This window comes from Helianthus annuus, chromosome 10 (assembly GCF_002127325.2).
Source record: "Helianthus annuus cultivar XRQ/B chromosome 10, HanXRQr2.0-SUNRISE, whole genome shotgun sequence".
Lineage (NCBI taxonomy): Eukaryota > Viridiplantae > Streptophyta > Magnoliopsida > Asterales > Asteraceae > Helianthus > Helianthus annuus.
Genome location: NC_035442.2, coordinates 143,155,887 through 143,175,172, shown reverse-complemented (window position 1 = coordinate 143,175,172; position 19,286 = coordinate 143,155,887). Strand labels below are relative to the sequence as shown.

Genomic DNA, 19,286 nt, shown 5'->3' with positions numbered 1-19,286 from the left:
AGCCGGGCAGGGGCTTGGTAAGCAGGAGCAGGGGATTACCACTCCCTTGATGGCCAAGAAGACCGATAGGAGAGCGGGTGTTATTGTCAATGCCAGTCAGCCTAAGCAGCAGCAGCAGCCCGAAAAGAAACCTAGAGGAGGTGTTACCATCAATGGTCACCCTACCAAAGTTGTGCTTCTTCGGATCATGGTAACCTACCTTATCTCATTGCTTTAATTTAACTATTCTCAATTCATCAACCATTCTTGTCCTAAGGAGTAATATACAATCACATCTCTATTCTATAATTTCATTAAGAGACCAATAATCCCTTGAACACCAGTGACCATATGAAATCACTAGACCTATGTGGTCTGATGCTTATTTTAAACAAAACATTTTCCAGTGGAAAAAAAAGTAAAGGTTAATATTTTAGTGCATCCACTGAAAAAAAAAATGTGATCATAACGTATCACTGGTTAAGAATCTTGCCATTAACTAGCATTCTAAGATCAATAGTTGATTCTGGCTCAGTTTATTTGGTATAATGCTTCATGCAATTTGAAAGCAAGTAATCCTATGATATTTGTAAGCTTCAGATGCATTTCTAGACTTCTTTTCAGAATATATATATCCCAAACTGCTTTCCTGTGTAATCCTATGATATTTGTAAGCTTCAGATGCTTATTTGGATCAATAGTTGATGCACCAGCGACCAGCGACCATATGAAGCCATTAACCATTTGACCGAACAATAAAAAGAAAAACGGCATGGAAGATCCGTGAACAACGGCACCGATACTTCTGAGAATCCAGATACATAAAGGTTAAACAACCACAACAGGTAGTGCTACTTTCAATCTTATACATCCACTAATCCAGATAGAGGTAGCAGTGTAAGTCAAGTTCTCCCTAAAACTGATTCAAGTTTGGATTAAACTACCTAACCTAAGCATGGCCTTGCATTCCTCAATCATTAAACAAGTAAATTGTCTATCAATTAGGGATCTAAATCAGTAAATCCACCTTTCTCACATTTCAGAACTTCATGTACTTCCATTACCAAATAATCTAAGAACTTCATATCATTTAGGGATCTAACTCAGCGTATTAGGATAACATTTCAAAATACAGTCACTAGTCAAAATTAACACGTTCCAGCACAAGACAAAAGGTCACCAAACTTTCAACAGATCAAATTTAGATTCAATTCCTTTAAAATCGTCAAATATTAACACTAGAATCCAACAGATCACTTCACCGTGAACAAATTTAGGTTTTACATCTTGAATATTTTTAGAAAATAGGAAAAAAAACTAACCAGATGAAAGGCAGATTGTAAGATAGAGAGAAGCCGATGGACATAATCTTTGTAAACGATTCCGGTTGCGATTTCTTCCTAAATAATTCGTTCCAATCGCACATAATCTTCAATTATCCTCCAAATTTCCAGTAATTGTTCTTCCAGTCGATTGAAAATCAAAATTAGCGTTCATCAAATTCGTTTCAGTTCAAGGTTAATTGAAGTCGTTTCAGCTCCCCTAACCTAATCGATTTGAACGCCGTGATCGTTGAGTGGCGATTGAGAGATCTAGGGTTTCAGAATGTGGTGATGACAACGAAGTGTCCCGAGAAACCAGATGGGCCGCTGTGAGAATTTAATATAATAAGTAGGTCCTTTATATATTCTCGGGATAAAATTAAATTAAATTAAATGTTATATAGCAAGACAGACTTCGTATAAATGGTACTACTCCAAATTGATTTTCTTGAATTTGCGACCGCTTTAGACGGTCGCAACTTTTTGTTTTTCATATATATCTTGTATTTGTGACTGTTTTAGACAGTCGTAACTTTTGTTTTTTATATAATGGTCACAAATATTGCGACTGCAAAATGTGGTCACAAAATTTGCGACCGTTTTGCGACCGAATCCGGGTTGGTCTTTTTATTTGCGACTGTTTTGGTTTTGATCGCAAACCAGTCGCTAATTTTGCGACTGCATGATGTTGGTCGCAAATTTTCATCGCAATTGCCTAGTTTTCTAGTAGTGTATATATATATAGAATTGCGCTAAAATGAGAACCACCCCGAGTTGTAAGAACCGCGAGAACCACACCATACGGGTCGCCGTTTACCACGATTTTTTTTACAACTAGATGTGTGTATTATAAACACACCCGTAAAAAAAAATTTTAAACGCCCCCCCCCCCCCCCCCCCCCCCCCCCGAGGGGGTAGTTTTTTACACCACAAGTTTGGTTTAAAAAAAAAAAGAAAAAAGAAAAAAAAATAACATCCATGTTCAAGATATTTTCTAACCACTCGGATGGTGTAGTTCTCGCGGTTCTTACAACTCGGGGTGGTTCTCATTCTAGCGGTCCCCTATATATATATATATATATATATATATATATATATATATATAACGCTTTCGTAATTCAGTCTACACGTTATAATACATCAATGTTCAAGATATTTTCTAACCACATGACCATGATGTATCCATGAACCATTCAAATCTTTAAATGTGTGAGAAAAGTTGTGGAGACTACATACCACAAACCATACGTTTCCACCCAACTCCTTGTCTTCCTCTCATCTCCGGCAACCAAAACCAAACATGATCATACCCGTCCGAACATTTCTCTTATTGTTCACTGTTAGTTTCATATATTTAAATAATACCATTACCCGTGCTGATCAACAATTCGATTTCATTACCTACAGATGCAACTACGATGCTAATTATACCAGAAACAGTACGTACCAAAGAAATCTCAACACAACCCTCTCCGCCCTTCCTTCGACCAACTCGGGCTTGGGCTTCTTCAACTCCTCTAGTGGCCAAGGCATCGATACAGTCAACTCAATCGCCCTTTGTCGAGGTGACGTCAATCTAGACATGTGTGAAAATTGTGTGAATGACTCCATTGTTAACTTGTTACAACTCTGCCCCAACCAAAAGGAAGCACGCGGATACAACGACTACTGTATGCTGCGATACTCCAACAAGACACTTTTGGGAAGCAATCCCTCACAGGATGGTTTAATTTTGTATAACATCCAAAACGTGACCAATAAGGATCGGTTTAGTGAGGCTCTTAGACCGTTGTTGGGCAATCTGACTGCTGCCGCGGCTGCTGGTGATTCGCTAAGGAAGTTTTCCAGTGGTAACACTAGGGGACCGGATTTCTCAACGATATACAGTCTTGTGCAGTGTACTCCAGACTTATCCGAGCTCAAGTGCAGTGAATGTTTGGAAAACGCAGTAAGTATGTATGCTGTTGAGTATAGTGGCAAAGTTGGAGGGAGAAATCTTCTACCTATGTGTAACTTTAGGTACGAGATTTATAGATTTTTCAACGGTAGTACTTTTGCCATAACCTCACCACCATCTTCACCACCACCAACGAATTCCCGGGCTTCACCACCAGTTTCATCACCATTACCAGGTACTAAATATATTTGTATTTACTAACTTAGATTCCAAATTTATGGTCTAAATACACAAGACCTTTTTTATACAAACTAAATCATTTACTTGTGTTTTGACCTGATAACGTAAGAATATGAAGCTTGTAAGTGCAAATAATGATCCAACGAACAAATCGTTTAACAAAAGAATTATATAAAGAAATCTTGTTATTTTAATCTAAATATTAAAATTTCCATCGCACCCCTAAAAAATATGATTAGACCCTCCGATCGCTCTCGCAGAAAATAAATCATAGGTCTGTCACCACCGGAGACATATATACCCATCATCAGAAAACAAACAAAGAGTCCACATACACCATCCATCGTCTCTGTCTGTTCAATTTCTAGTTTGGACCACAATTTACGTGAAAAGAATCTTGAAAAGTAGACAAAGAGGGGTTGACAGTTTGACGATTATATTCAAGAGCTGGTTAAAATTAACAAACCACGTGGATGAAAAAAGAATTTAACGAAAGAAAGTAGAGAAAGAGAGAGGATGTCTTAAAATTCAAACACAAATCAAAATGTATATAAAGAGAGAGGATGTCTTAAAATTCCAAACACAAATCAAACTTTCACATAGCAGATCAATAAATTATGGTTCTTCCACAAATACCCTAAGATCTCCATCATTATTTATGCCATTGTTTACAAAACAAGTTAAGCGATCGATATATGTGGATAGCATAAAAGTTTCGTACCAACATGTCACCACTTGACTAGCCTGTCAAATCAAATAATGAACGACGAAATTTCCTTGAACTATATATTCCTGATCGTGAATATTTCTTGGTAGGCCATGATCTAAACTGCGAAATTTATGTAATTTTATGGCATGTGTCGGTCCTGAATTAGTTACATTTTCTAAGGATTGTTTTTATATAGAATTTAGAGAATTATTCGACTATAAGTAACTTTCTCGACAGAACATGTTAATATTTAGATAAAGCCCCATAACCTTGGAGGTCATGAGTTCGAGTCTCGCTTGTAGCAAAAATGTTCTAGGTTAGTCTACCTTTGGGCAGTGAGTTTCCTTCGGATTGGTGGTGGACCGGGTCACCAATATTGTTGGTGTCAGCAGGCGTGGGTGGCCTCTTGCCATGACCTTCCAATGTGGGGGTCATGGGTTCAAGTCTCACCTAGTTCGAAATTGCTCTGGTTGAGCCATGAGTTTAAGTACAATGGGCCGAAAGTTACAGAACTTGAAGAAATCAGCAAATAAGGTAATCTTCTTGTTCTTTAGGGGGAAAGAGGCGTCTTTATCCGACGGAAGAACGGCTCCCGTTCCGGTTTAATTCCATACTCTCGTATGAGACTGTCAAACGATGTTTGCTCCATTTGCAATATAGGGCATCGTCAGATTTGGAAGAGTCAGAGGTTTTCGGGGCCATGACGATTGAAGAAGAAAGGGTGTTCTATTAATTTGGGGGAAATGATTTCTCCACCACCCCGTTTTCTCTATCTTATACTGTTGCAAGCACCTTTTCTAATTTCGAATTTGGAGCCCAATTGTATGCGTGTTCCCATCGGGTTTTCCTAGCTATCACATCGACGGTATCGCAACTATCACACGCCGCCGTATGTCATATTCAGGCACATTTTTTTACATTCTACTTTTCTTTTTATTTTTTAAAGATTTATGCCTAAAAATTTTCAAGTCCGACCTCATGCACAATTTGCATAAGATCGGACTGGGGGACATGTCGGGGAATGATCAAACCCGGTCATTTTGGGTCGGTCAAACCGGTAAGTCCAGATATACCACATTATTCTAGAATGTTCTAATAAAAGTTACGAACAACACAACAAAACGAATCTTTGAAATGTTGGGAAGATCCGCACGATCTTCCAGTCATGGGCCCATCCCACGCAAACGGTGACACCTAACAAAGGGGAAACCCTAAATGGACCAAACAGAATAAATAGATTAAGATGTTAAGGTAATATTGATTCACTTCCAATATATCCCTGTCACACTTTATATGTCAAACCCATACTTATTCTTACGCCGGAGGGTGGTTACAGGAATACCCACATTCATGTAACGAGTCCTAACGGTTTTCTCTTTCATAGATTCGAGTTCAGATCCTAACCATCAGGGGTATTCATTGAAGAGGTGTTCTATGGAATCACGTTTCTACATCTAAGATGTTTACTCAGCTCATCGACAATGAACTAAGGTCATCCCCCTAAAGTATTTAACAGTTTGCAGTATATTATCGGGAATATCATTTGTCCCATATAACTTGTATAAAATATATTCACTACAAGAAAACTGAGTGTTCACTAATGAATGGTTTTGTTGGACCCCTAACGGTGAAAGCTATCGCTGACGATCATCTGCTGATGAAGCTCTGTCGGTATAATGGTCATGCATGGGCGATGCTCTTTCCGATGGACATTTTACCAACAGGTTAGTGAGGCTTCTTCTCTAGCTAAATTTTAAATTAATAGGTCAAACTTTGACTCTTTACTAAGATCACCAATGGACATTTCGTTGGTAGAAATTAACTACCTCCGTCGATGATTAGCTTTTTCATTAAAAGAATGAAACTTACTATTTTTTAGTTTCCCCCTATAAAATTACAAATACTTCTACAAATCCTGTATTATAATTAAAAATTCTTAGGTTACAAATAATTACAAATTGCATAACTTTAACTACAAACCGCATCTTGTAGAGGAGAAGCCACTCATTATATTTGAACCTGGTGTAGGAGGCTCCTATATTCAACAGGTGTCTCTGATTCTATAATTAGAAGTTCCATATCCAAAGAAAAGCTCAATGAGAACCTCTGGCTTTTTGGTCTTTACCTTCTTCATATGTATGGGTCACAAAGAACCTTGGACAAGGTTGTGTCCCCCCCCCCCCCGCCTAATTGAAGCTTAGAAAAATGGTTGGAAATTTGCAAAAGATATTTTTAAGTTGAATTATAAATATTAATTATGCCCAACTTGTTACAAATAAAACCAAAAAAAAAAACTAGACTACAACCAAATAACATGCAGCAAACAAGAACCAAAACACAGGACTAGAACAGGAACATGAAAAAAACAATTGGAACACCAGGATCAACAACAATAGTAGAGACGGTGGGATCAATTGTGATAGTAGAGACACAAGCATCTAGGACCCACTACAAGAAAATCGACCAATAAAAGTCATGATCTACGCCACTAAAGTTAATAGCAGCGACAGGTCCTTTTGTCGCCGCTATTACCTCCTGTCGCCGCTATTATTGATATGGATTTTTTGCGGCGACACGTGTCTTCTCTAAAGGGTCTTGGCTAAAAGGTACACATTAATAGCGAGACACATGTCGCCGCTAAAAGTCAATTTTTTTTTTAAAAAAATTTGCTGCATTTTCAGTATTTCCAGTTATAAATAAAACTGCCAATTTTTCAATTTTACGCGACACAAACAAACTAAATAAACATAACACTTTACATAATAAAATCACATAAAACGTATCCGTACAATAACATCTTAAAATATCCGAAAAATAACATCCGAAAACTACAAGTAGATAATACTTAATACTCATCGTCAACCTCATCGTCCTTGTCAAAAAGGTCATCATTGTCATAGTCGTTTGCGGCTTGCTTTCCCTTCGCCGCAAGATAGGAATCAAGTTGGTTTAAAAATATCGGGATTTGGAACAAACTCGAAACATATTCCTACATTAATACATATCAAAACCAATATTAGCATTTAACATGCTACCAACATGTATTTAGCAAAGTGACATGCGCTTTGTATATCTTTTAAAGTCAAATTGTATAGTTGAAGTGCGTGAAGTGTGTTATATTCTAGGTATATATTTTAAGCCCTTTTACACTTTTTAGCCAAGTTTTAAATTTATAAAACACGATATTTACTAACACTAAACACACATATGGGCAAGTGCACCCATCGTGGACGTAGTATAGTGTTGGTAAGATACCGAGGTCGTCCAAGGACACAAGAGCTTTTAGTACAGGTTTATCCTCAACGTCTAATCAAATCAAAATGTTAGAAAAAGGTTTTTTAAACTAAGAAAATAAAACTAACTAAAATGCTGAAAAATAAAATAAAAATAAAAACAGATAGACAAGATGAATAACTTGGATCCGACTCGTGTGTAGTGTAACATTTGATTATTTTCGCACTTTTGCACTTGTTTAAGAGATTATCTTAGTTATTGTAGTAGGCCCATCTTTTGAAGGCGACGTTACCCTCAACCCAGTAGTTTGAGTCAGCAAGGATACATTCCTAAAGGGTCGGATTATTGAAAGATAATTAATTAAGTTATTAATGCATAATGTGGTAGGCCCCTCTTTTGAAGGCGACGTTACCCTCAGCTAAGTAGTCTGAGTCAGCAGGGATACAGTCCTAAGTAGTTGGGTTAACGTTTTAATAATAGTTTAACTTATGAGGGGATCAAAGAGTTTGGACCCCCGCCATCCAATACCTTTTGGGTATTGAAGGAGGTCCTACTAAATTTGACCCAGGTCCTTTGCAGGATCTATACACTGAACAATGGCAAGACTCTTACCAAACCGTTCCCTTAACCCCCAAGCAGGTAGCCAACATACCTCCATATAGACCGTGGAGATATGAATGGTGAAAATATTTTATTTTATATAGACAGTAAAATAATGCCAAGACACCACGGACAAACGATAAGGAAGAATCACCTTCAACATAAGAAACTAGTGATTAAAGTCATTAATACAAAACCAATTAAAAAGTGCAAAAGATTAAAAATAAAAAGTATTACACTAACCACTTGTCTTCACCAAGTGATGTAAGAGACTTAGGCAAACATGGCCTTTGATTGTCAAGAGCTCTTACGATCAATCTTGGATCCCGAGACGACTCACACACTCTATGATGGACAATGGATGATGGTGGTGGATGATGGTGTTATGGTGGTGGTGGGTGGTGGGTGAAGTGTAAAAGAGGTGGTGTGCCAAGGGATGAGTTGCAAGAGCTCCAAACACTCCTATTTATAGGCTGAACAGAAGCTCGGGAACGGCCCCGTGTCCGCTGGGCACGGCCCCGTGTCCATCCGCGTCTCTCTCTTCATTAATTGTAATTCGCAATTGCAATAAATGCGTCTGCAGGGAGTTGACCACGCCCCCGTTTCCGCTCGGAAGATGATGTCTGCAGGGTGTGCTCAGTCTTCTGTCTTCTTTATTTTGCTTGGGAAGATGATGTCGGGAGGTCGGGCGTGCCACTTTTATTCCTTTTCTTGTATTTATGTTAGATTTAGCTGTCTTTTTGCTTCTTTTGTTACTTTAAGCTCATTTAATCCTGAAAATACAAAAGGAAGACAAAAGCACACTTTTTCCAACATTAGTACTAAAAAAGGGTGTTACTTTAAGCTCATTTATGCCACAATTGATGTAATTTATATGTCGCATTTTGTGCACATCAAATACCCCCACACTTGAATCTTTGCTTGTCCTCAAGCAAAACTCTTTATAATGTGGCTTACACACCCAAATGGAATGGGTAGAAGAGAAGCTTTGGGCTTGTCACAGAGTGTCGGGATTTCCAAGATTCTTTATATAGGTGTTATTTTTATTTATTTACAAACCTATTCGTCATGATTTATTAAAAACCTTTCATAAGATAAATTACTTATTAGGGCATAACATACCTTTTTTAAAAAAAATTCCATTTATATACAAGTTCACATACCTCACGGGGTATCACTCAACACTCGGCCGAAGGTGTATTTTTTTGTGAATCACTCGAGAGCGACATGGAACTTACTCCTACCATAAGCTTGCTAAGCAATCAATCCTCCTCCTTTTTAACTATATACCCTTGTAAATATCAAGAGGACTTTTGGGTGAAGGGTTAGGCTTGGGTTAAAGGTGGGTGGTTGGGTTAGTGGTTAGTAAAAGGGCGAAAAGCGTAACAATCGTCGGTTTTTGAAAGAGTTTCTATTTTTTCATTTTTATTTATTTTGATGAACCATTTATTTCAAACCAAGTTATTTTTGATGAACTTGTTTGTTTATTTGGTTTCATCAAAATATATTATTATTATTATTATTATTATTATTATTATTATTATTATTTAAGGAAGAGTCATTAGAAAACCGAACGTTGTTACTAAAACAAAGGGTTAAAAATAAAAAGGTTTAGGTGGGTAAAAAGGGTGATTTTTGGGTTAAGAAATGAAAAGGTTTAGGCTCAAAGGGGTTAACTAGGGGGGTTTTGGGTAGGTGGTAAAAAAATGAAAAATAATGGTGTAGAAAGAAAAAGGGTTAGTCCTAATGCCTCATTCATTTACTTACTTGGGCTTAAGTTGGTAAGGACCGGAAATGTATTGTCATGGCAAGTTCTAGAGTCGTACGAACCAAGCGGCTATTCACACTAGAAACAAAAAATGAGCATTTAGTGTAAAGATATGTATTTGTATGCTCGATAAAGGCTCAAAACTCACTTTTGTGGGAAAAGGTTTTTATGTGATCAAGTATATATAATCAAATTTTAAATAAGTTTGTCATGTCGTTTCATAATTTTCTTATGTTGGTTCTTTTTATCAAGACGCTATCGGTTGTAAACTTGTAAAAATATAACCTTGTTAGAACTTGAATTCCCAACTTAAACTTAGACAAGTAAAAAAAAATGAAAATTTTTGAAAAAAAAATTGGGGTGATTAGCGGTTCCAATAGAGTTTTGTGTAAGGCTTGTTATTAGGACTTGCAAGATTCAAGGTTTTAGCATCCCGCACACTTAAATTACACATTGTCCTCAATGTGTCCCAAAAATAAGTTTTTAGGTTGATTGAATGTGTAAAATGGTGTTAAAAGCAAAATTTTATGTTACTGGCATCCTGGACACGGCCCCGTGGTGACCAGGCACGACCCCGTGCTCAGGTGCCAGCGACAAAAAATAAAGAAAAGAAACAGAAGCCTGGACACGGGGGCGTGTTCAGCGAACACGACCCGTGTCCAGTTACCTGAACTGGGCAATTTTATGCAGAATGTGCAGCACGAGGCCGTGTTGGGCGGACACGGCCCGTGCTGAACTTGCTGTAATGAAGAAATTGTTGTCGGATGGCCCTGTTTTCGTGCATGGGGCGATGTTTCTCATTTCCCTTGTTATCATTCACCATACCGAGTGTGTTTCATTTATTACAACATTATCCAAACCTTAAAACCATCATTTCATTAAAAACTGTTATATAGAGAATTACATAGTCCTAAAATGCTAGTAAGTTAGATAAGTAAGCACAAGAAGCTTAAACCAAGGAATTCTAGCCTACAAGTTATTTTAATTAGCAAAATTTCCAAGAAGATAATATTCTTGGTTGGATGCGACTTCATAGAACTCCTTCCTCCAGGCATGGACTCCTCATATGTCGGCGAACCATTCCTCTATCTCCCTTGGGAGGAGGACGGAGGGCTCGTTGACGTCGGTTTGAGGAGGTACAACTTGCACCGGGACTTCTTGTAAATTTTCAAGGGGAGGCTCCGCTGGAATGTCATCCCATCCGGTAGGGTTGTTGACTCCAAGTGCTAGGTTCCTATCCTCTTGAGGGAGGACGGGTTCCATGGGAGGTGTTACAAGAATATTTAACCTCTGGTGCAAGAGGTTAATTTCTTGAAAACTATTTTCTAGCCCCACCGTAAGATAGTTTATACGGTCTATTAGGACCTCCTCTACCGAAGTCATTTCATCGAGAGCTTCCCGTAGCGCCATGACGTAGTGTACAAGGGTAGCTTCAATGGAAGGTCTCCTTCCACTTCTACTGTTTCTTGAATGCACGGACGATGTTCCAATGTTTTCACTTGACATTCTACGAAAATAAACCAAAAACAGCTTATTTTAATGAAACAGTACCTTGGACACGGCCCCGTGCTCAATGAGCACAGCCCCGTGTTCACCTTTCTGCAGAATTTTGAAACAAGGAATCTTGAAGTTTTAAGTTATTTTTCTAACTTATGAAGCCTTTTTGAACAGTAGTAACTTGAAACAATGTTATACAACTTATTTTTAACAAGATTCTTTGAACAAAACTCAATAATCCTTGCAATAAAGCTTGAAATCTCAAGCTTTAATGGAGGTTTTTTTTTCGGAGAAAGATGAAGAAGAAGGAAATGGATAAAAGAGGAAAGGACAAGGTGGTTGTTGGAACCTTCTTTTAGAACATACCTAGGATGGTAGGAGAGAAGATCCCTTCAAATCTCTGTCCCTGGATGGTCCAAATGTGCAGGATTCTTGGCTGCATTTATAGAAAACGACAACATGCTGGACACGGCCCCGTGTTGACTGGACACGGCCTCGTGTGCAGACAGAATCCTGACACAGTTTGTCCGTATTCTGACGTAAAGTCAGAAAGGAATCTTTTGGTGGACACGGGGGCGTGTTGGCTGGGCACGGCCCCGTGTCGGAAGGATGATTTATGAAGTTTGTCTATTTTCAATGAACTTATCCGGATCGGGTGGTTCCTTACTGGATGGAACAACCCCAATGTGCCTAAGATACCTTAATTGCTCTAGATTAAGACGAGTACGCAAGAGGTTGTCGGTGAGGGTGATTCCTATGCTAAATGTAGGTGGACAAGTCCAACCCTTTTCTGGGCTCTTGTTAAAGAAGGTGTATGCCGAATCGCTCAAGTCTATGTATGCATCGAACGAAGTCGATGGGGATTCCTTCACGGCACAATCGGCACAGGGACGACTATCGTCCAAGTCTTCGCTAGAGTTGAAGGTATTATCGGGAGCAACGAGGTTGTTTGGATACGATCCCAACACTTCTTCTTGGTCATTGTCTTGAGATGAATTAAGGAAATCCATCTTAAGTTCTTTTAACCAATTAAGAATCAGATCTTCTAGTTGAAATAGTTCATCAAGAAGCATTTCTCCTAAAATATCTGGTTGGGCGCCTTCGAGGGAGAGATAAGGATTATTTTTACTTTCGCCCCTCTTAAGGCTACAGGCAAACGATGGGTCTATATAGTGGGGCTTATAATTTAGAAAATAACATTCTAATTCTTTATGACCGCCTCCACATAATTGACACCACGTACCATAAGAGTGCCGAAATTAAAAAGATCATTATCACTCATTTTTGTGTCATAAATTACCAACCGTCGGGATCTTACGGTTCTGTTTTCAGTAACTGAATCTTGGGCAAGGGGGCGTGTTGAGTGGGCACGGCCCCGTGTTCAGCTTACTGTCTAACTTAAAACAAGAGTGCCAGTTCCAAAGATTGGGCACGGGGCGTGTTCAGCGGGCACGGCCCGTGCTGAGTTCTGCAGAAGCTGAAAATTTAAGAAAATCCTAAAAAAATAAAAAGAAAACAAAAAAAATGATTAGGCCGTTGATTCCTAACTTTCTTAAAATCCTTGTGTCCCCGGCAGCAGCGCCAAAAACTTGATGTGCGTGAAGTGTGTTATATTTTAGGTATATATTTTAAGCCCTTTTACACTTTATAGCCAAGTTTTAAATTTATAAAACACGATATTTACTAACACTAAACACACATATGGGCAAGTGCACCCATCGTGGACGTAGTATAGTGTTGGTAAGATACCGAGGTCGTCCAAGGACACAAGAGCTTTTAGTACCGGTTTATCCTCAACGTCTAATCAAATCAAAATGTTAGAAAAAGGTTTTTTAAACTAAGAAAATAAAACTAACTAAAATGCTGAAAAATAAAATAAAAATAAAAACAGATAGACAAGATGAATCACTTGGATCCGACTTGTGTGTAGTGTAACCTTTGATTATTTTCGCACTTTTGCACTTGTTTAAGAGATTATCTTAGTTATTGTAGTAGGCCCCTCTTTTGAAGGCGACGTTACCCTCAACCCAGTAGTTTGAGTCAGCAAGGATACAATTCTAAAGGGTCGGATTATTGAAAGATAATTAATTAAGTTATTAATGCATAATGTTAGGATCTGAGGCTGTCATGATTCGTGTTTGTTTGCATAAAACGAGTAAGTGCAGCGGAAATGAGTAGCAAACTATGTAAACACAAACAAAGGAAAGTATAGATTGAGAAACAATTGCTTTTCATTGATTCAAATGATTTACATAAAAGCAAAAGATTACAGTAAAAGCTTACAATCTAAACTCCCCCTCAGCCTGATACACCAGAGTTGGTTGCACAAGATGAAAGGATGAATTGAGGAGAAGAACTCACTCAAAACGATCAAGTGTAACAGTACAGAGTACTGTCATACTTATAGGCAAACCAAACTACTGATATACTTCAGCTGACATCACCATGATAGTGACATCTAACGACCTAACAAACTACAAATACTGTCCTGTACAAACTACTGTTATGTAACATCTGATATTCACTAACATACAAAACAACACGAAAACTACTGCTTCACGTTCCACTGTTGTAGCCTTAGCACAGATGTTGAGTCTTCAATGCTTTCTTCAAAGGTGATCAGTCTTTGAGAGGGCAGTGTTTGAGTCTTCAGCAGCACTTAGGAACAATGTTTTAAAAACCGGTTTTTAAATCATACCGGGATGGTCTTAAAAATGGTTCAACCGGTAGAACCGGGTTGTACCGGGTGGTTCAACCGGATAAACTAGTTAACTCTATAATTTCATAGAGATACATACGTACATGAATTATATTGACATAACTTATCAGTTTTAATTTTTTCACTAACATAATAAATTATAATATAACTATTATTATGTCCTCTTTCTTTTTCAAGTTTCAAAATACAATCTTTCCAATAACATTGCTTTACCCGTATAGACATACATACATACATACATACACACATACATACATACATACATACATACATACATACATACATACATACATACATACATACATACATACATACATACATACATACATACATACATACATACATACATACATACATACATACATACATACATACATACATACATACATACATACATACATACATACATACATACATACATACATACATACATACATACATACATACATACATACATACATACATACATACATACATACATACATACATACATACATACATACATACATACATACATACATACATACATACATACATACATACATACATACATACATACATACATACATACATACATACATACATACATACACATACATACATACATACATACATACATACATACATACATACATACATACATACATACATACATACATACATACATACATACATACATACATACATACATACATACATACATACATACATACATACATACATACATACATACATACATACATACATACATACATACATACATACATACATACATACATACATACATACATACATACATACATACATACATACATACATACATACATACATACATACATACATACATACATACATACATACATACATACATACATACATACATACATACATACATACATACATACATACATACATACATACATACATACATACATACATACATACATACATACATACATACATACATACATACATACATACATACATACATACATACAATACATACATACATACATACATACATACATACATACATACATACATACATACATACATACATACATACATACATACATACATACATACATACATACATACATACATACATACATACATACATACATACATACATACATACATACATACATACATACATACATACATACATACATACATACATACATACATACATACATACATACATACATACATACATACATACATACATACATACATACATACATACATACATACATACATACATACATACATACATACATACATACATACATACATACATACATACATACATACATACATACATACATACATACATACATACATACATACATACATACATACATACATACATACATACATACATACATACATACATACATACATACATACATACATACAACATACATACATACATACATACATACATACATACATACATACATACATACATACATACATACATACATACATACATAATGCATGCATGCATGCATGCATGCATGCATACATACATACATGCATGCATGCATGCATGCATACATACATACATACATACATACATACATACATACATACATACATACATACATACATACATACATACATACATACATACATACATACATACATACATACATACATACATACATACATACGTACGTACGTACGTACGTACGTACGCGCGCGCACCAAAATAACTCTAGAATACTAAAAACCCATACCAAAATAACCATGGGCCGGTACCGGTATTACGGTTCAAACCGGTATACCGGATTTTACCGCCGGTACGAATCTTATGCCGTTTCACTTATTTACCGGGGTGTTTCGTACCGGATTTGCTTCCGGAACCGGTAATACCGGTATAACCGGCTGGTATTTACCGGTTTTTAAAACACTGCTTAGGAAACAGCAGTAGATAGAGCAACAGAGTTTGTCTTTAGCAGTTGTTAGGTAATCATCAGAGTTTGGTTTATCAGTTGTTGTAGTTGAGCAGCACTTAAGATTATCAGTTGTTAGATAACCACTGTCAATGGGAGAGATTAAAGTAAACTGCTGCTTATTTGAAGTCCACTGATGGGATCCGGTTTTGGCTTTACATTATTTGTTCCTCTGTTAGGGTTCAATCCTAACAATCTCCCCCTGGAACAGATAATGCCAAAACCCTTCCTTATTCAGGACCTTTATTCTTCATCAGAAGTTCCTTTGCTTTTCTTTTAAATTCTTCCTCAAAATCCTTGGAACTTGTATCATCCTCATCCCTGCACAGTGTAAGCTCAAGGAGATCCTGTAGATCTTCAGCACTTAGGCCTAGTGCTTGATTCCTTGATATATGCTTCACATCACCATTGAATCTGAGCAAAATCAATACGTGGGTCTTTTGATCAGACATCCACTTTAGTATTTTTGAACTCAATGGGTTTCTTGGGAGAGATTTATTATCTGATGAACTTGAAGTGATTGGCCTGGAGAAGAAGTGCAGAGCAGTATCATGAGCCTCAGACACTCGTATGAATGCTTGGTCAATAATCTTGTTGGCTTCAGCTATGTCTGCTTCAACTTCTTTGTCAATCAGCTCACTCTTTGTGAGATTTGCTGATGACTTCTGGCTTACTACTTTGACCTTTTTAGCAAGGGTTTGTAGCTTTGCCAATCTTTCTTTATCTGAAGCTATTTTCTTCATAGCTTCTTCAATCTGTTCAGCTTCTTTGTCCTTTTCTACTCCAGCAGATAGCATTTCTTTCTTTTCTTTACTCAGCTTTGTGACAAAATCTTCTGCTGTGCTGATCTGTGTTTCGAAAAGTTTGACTTGCTCTTGAAGCTTTTTGTAGTCAGACCTTTTAGGAGAGTTAGAGGCTTTCATCCTCTGCTTCTCAAGTCTTTCATAAGCTTCATCAGTTTGTTGCCTAGACCATTTTGATATGGCTTCAGCAGTGCCTATCTTAGCGTCCACCAACTCCCTTTTCTTCCTTTTATACTCAGCAGTGAGATCAGCAATGAGTCTTTTGTACTTACTCCAGTTTGGAGCAGTTTTCTTCTTTGAAGGATCATTCTTCACCTTTTGAATTCTCTCTGCCTCACGCTTTAAAGCTACTAAAGGCCATTCCTCAAACTGTTGTTCTTCAGCAGGATAGAACTTTTCTTTCATGATGTAGGCTAGAAGCTGTTCTCTGAGTTTCTTCTTTTGATCGGCCTTTTCTCTTTCTAGCTCTTGTGCAAATTCTTCTATCTGCTTTACCTTGGTGAGGTAGAACTCCAGTCTTGTAGCAAAGCCTTCTTCGCTCAGTTCCTCACTTTCACAATCAATTTTAGCTCTAACTTTTGCTTGCCTTGCCTTTATTCTGAGATAATCATCCATGTCTTCTGGAACCATATAACCGATGAGTGAGGAGAATTTTCTTTTTGATGGGTCTGCTTCTGTATAAAACTGCCTCATCTCATCTTTGATGGCTTCTAATTCCAGTGGATACTTTGCAGCATTTGGATCATGACTACCTTCATCAGCAGTGATTGGCTTTCTTTTTCTTTTCAAGAGCTGTGGTTGTGCTGTAGGAAGAGATATAGGAAGAATTAGGGCAGTTGTGGATGACTCACTAACAGTGGTTGAAACAACTGGTGTCTCAACTGCTGTTGTTATTACAACTACTGATGTATCAGTTGTTGTCTTCTGCTTTTGAGCAGGGGATGGAGAATGGGAAATGATATTTGAAGGTGGTGATGGTGGTGGTGACTCATCATCAGGAATGAAGACCCTTCTTCTTTTTGAAGAGGAGACTGATGATGTTTTGGGTGGATCAGTGGTTTGAGATTGGATGGCAGTGGATTGTGATTGACTAACAGTGGTTGAAACAACTGGTGCTTCAATCACTGTTGTCACTACAGCAGATGTTGTAACATCTGCTGTCTTCTGCTTTATGGCAGGAGGCAGTGGTGGTGTGGCTTTGGATGATGGTGGTTTGGTGGTTTTTGGTTTTGATGAGGATATTTGTGTTGTAGACACAGGTGGTGGTGGAACAGTAGTTGTGATGGTGTGTGATGAGGTGGTGTGTGTTGAAGGTGTGTGTGTTGATGAGATGGCAGCTGTTTGGCTACTTGCAGCAGTTTTTGTAACTGCTGGTGTATCAGCTGTTTTGGGTTTCTCAGGTTCAATGTGCATCCCATCTTCTATACCTTTCTTTTTCAACCTGGTTTTCTCCCCCTTTTTGGCATTATCTGTCAGGGGTGTATCCATGAAGAAAATGGCAGAAGGAGCTTTCTCACTTTGAGCATTCTGTTGAATGCTGGCCTTTATAGCCTTGATATCAGCTTGTGTATCTTTGAACCGAGATTCAACCATGTTGGTCAGCATTTTTACTTGATTTGCGTGCCGTTTAGCAGCCAATTGTTGCTGATGTTCAAGCAGTGGTTGGAGAATATTCCATAGCTCATTTGCAGCAAATGCTTGTGGAGCAGGTGCTTGAGCAGGAGGGGCAGAAGATTGGGCTATTTGAGCTTCTAACAGCTGCTGCACCATATCTTTTATTTTTGCAACTGAAGATTCCAGGTTTTCAACTATGGCCGTCAATTCATTATATCTTGAATCATCACCTGAATTAACAGGATCATCTGAATCCCCACCAGCAGTGGTTGTATCAATGTTTGACTTAGGAAGTGAATCCCAAATATCATCCATTGATGCCCCTTGTTCTTGGTACTGGGGACTTCTTTCTTCAGCAACCGATAGACCTTTGATGGTACCAGTGGTCATATTTAACTCACTGGTAGTTACCGATGTTGCCATGGAAGAAATTGCCTTCAAGGGAGTCTTAGTTATGAAACAACTGTCCAACTGAAGATCTGTTGATCCATCAGTTGTAGTTGCTGCTCCACTTGAACTACCACCAAGAGTTACTTGTAACTCAAGGGGTGTAACCTCCTCAACTGTTGCTGGGATAGCAGAGGTATTAACATCAGACCCAGTCACTTGTGGAGGTATGCTCTCAGTAATTGGTGATTGAGAGGAACTGGTTTTTGTCGGTGCAATATCAACTGCATGCAACAGGGGTATTATTGATTGTGGCATTATTATTGGTGAGGGTGTGGGGGTAGAAAGAGACATGTCCTTGGGATCAGGACTGTGGAAGATGGATCCGAGTGGACCTAGAGCTTCATATTGTGGTGTCCCTGTGCTTACAACTTGATCCTTTTGTGAGGATGCAAGAGGAGTTTGAGGTTGGGGTTGAGATCTTTCTACCAACTGCTGTGAGGAAGTAGCAGCAGTGGTTTCCGGTGACTTTTGTGTTGTCACTGGCAGTTGCTTTGGG

At 37.9% G+C, this 19,286-nt stretch overlaps 1 protein-coding gene across 2 annotated transcripts in view; it reads left to right on the top strand.

Annotated features, from left to right (window-relative positions):
- Positions 1–2,511: 2,511 nt before the first annotated feature.
- Positions 2,512–19,286, top strand: part of LOC110885853 (putative receptor-like protein kinase At4g00960) — a 41,426-nt gene continuing 24,651 nt past the window's right edge. Inside the window, exon 1 of one of the 2 annotated variants that reach the window (XM_022133576.2) lies at positions 2,512–3,433. In XM_022133576.2, coding sequence (XP_021989268.1) covers positions 2,602–3,433 — 832 coding nt within the window. In that variant the 5' untranslated portion in view covers positions 2,512–2,601. The remainder of the gene's footprint in view (positions 3,434–19,286) is intronic. The other variant, XM_022133574.2, reaches the window with a different exon arrangement.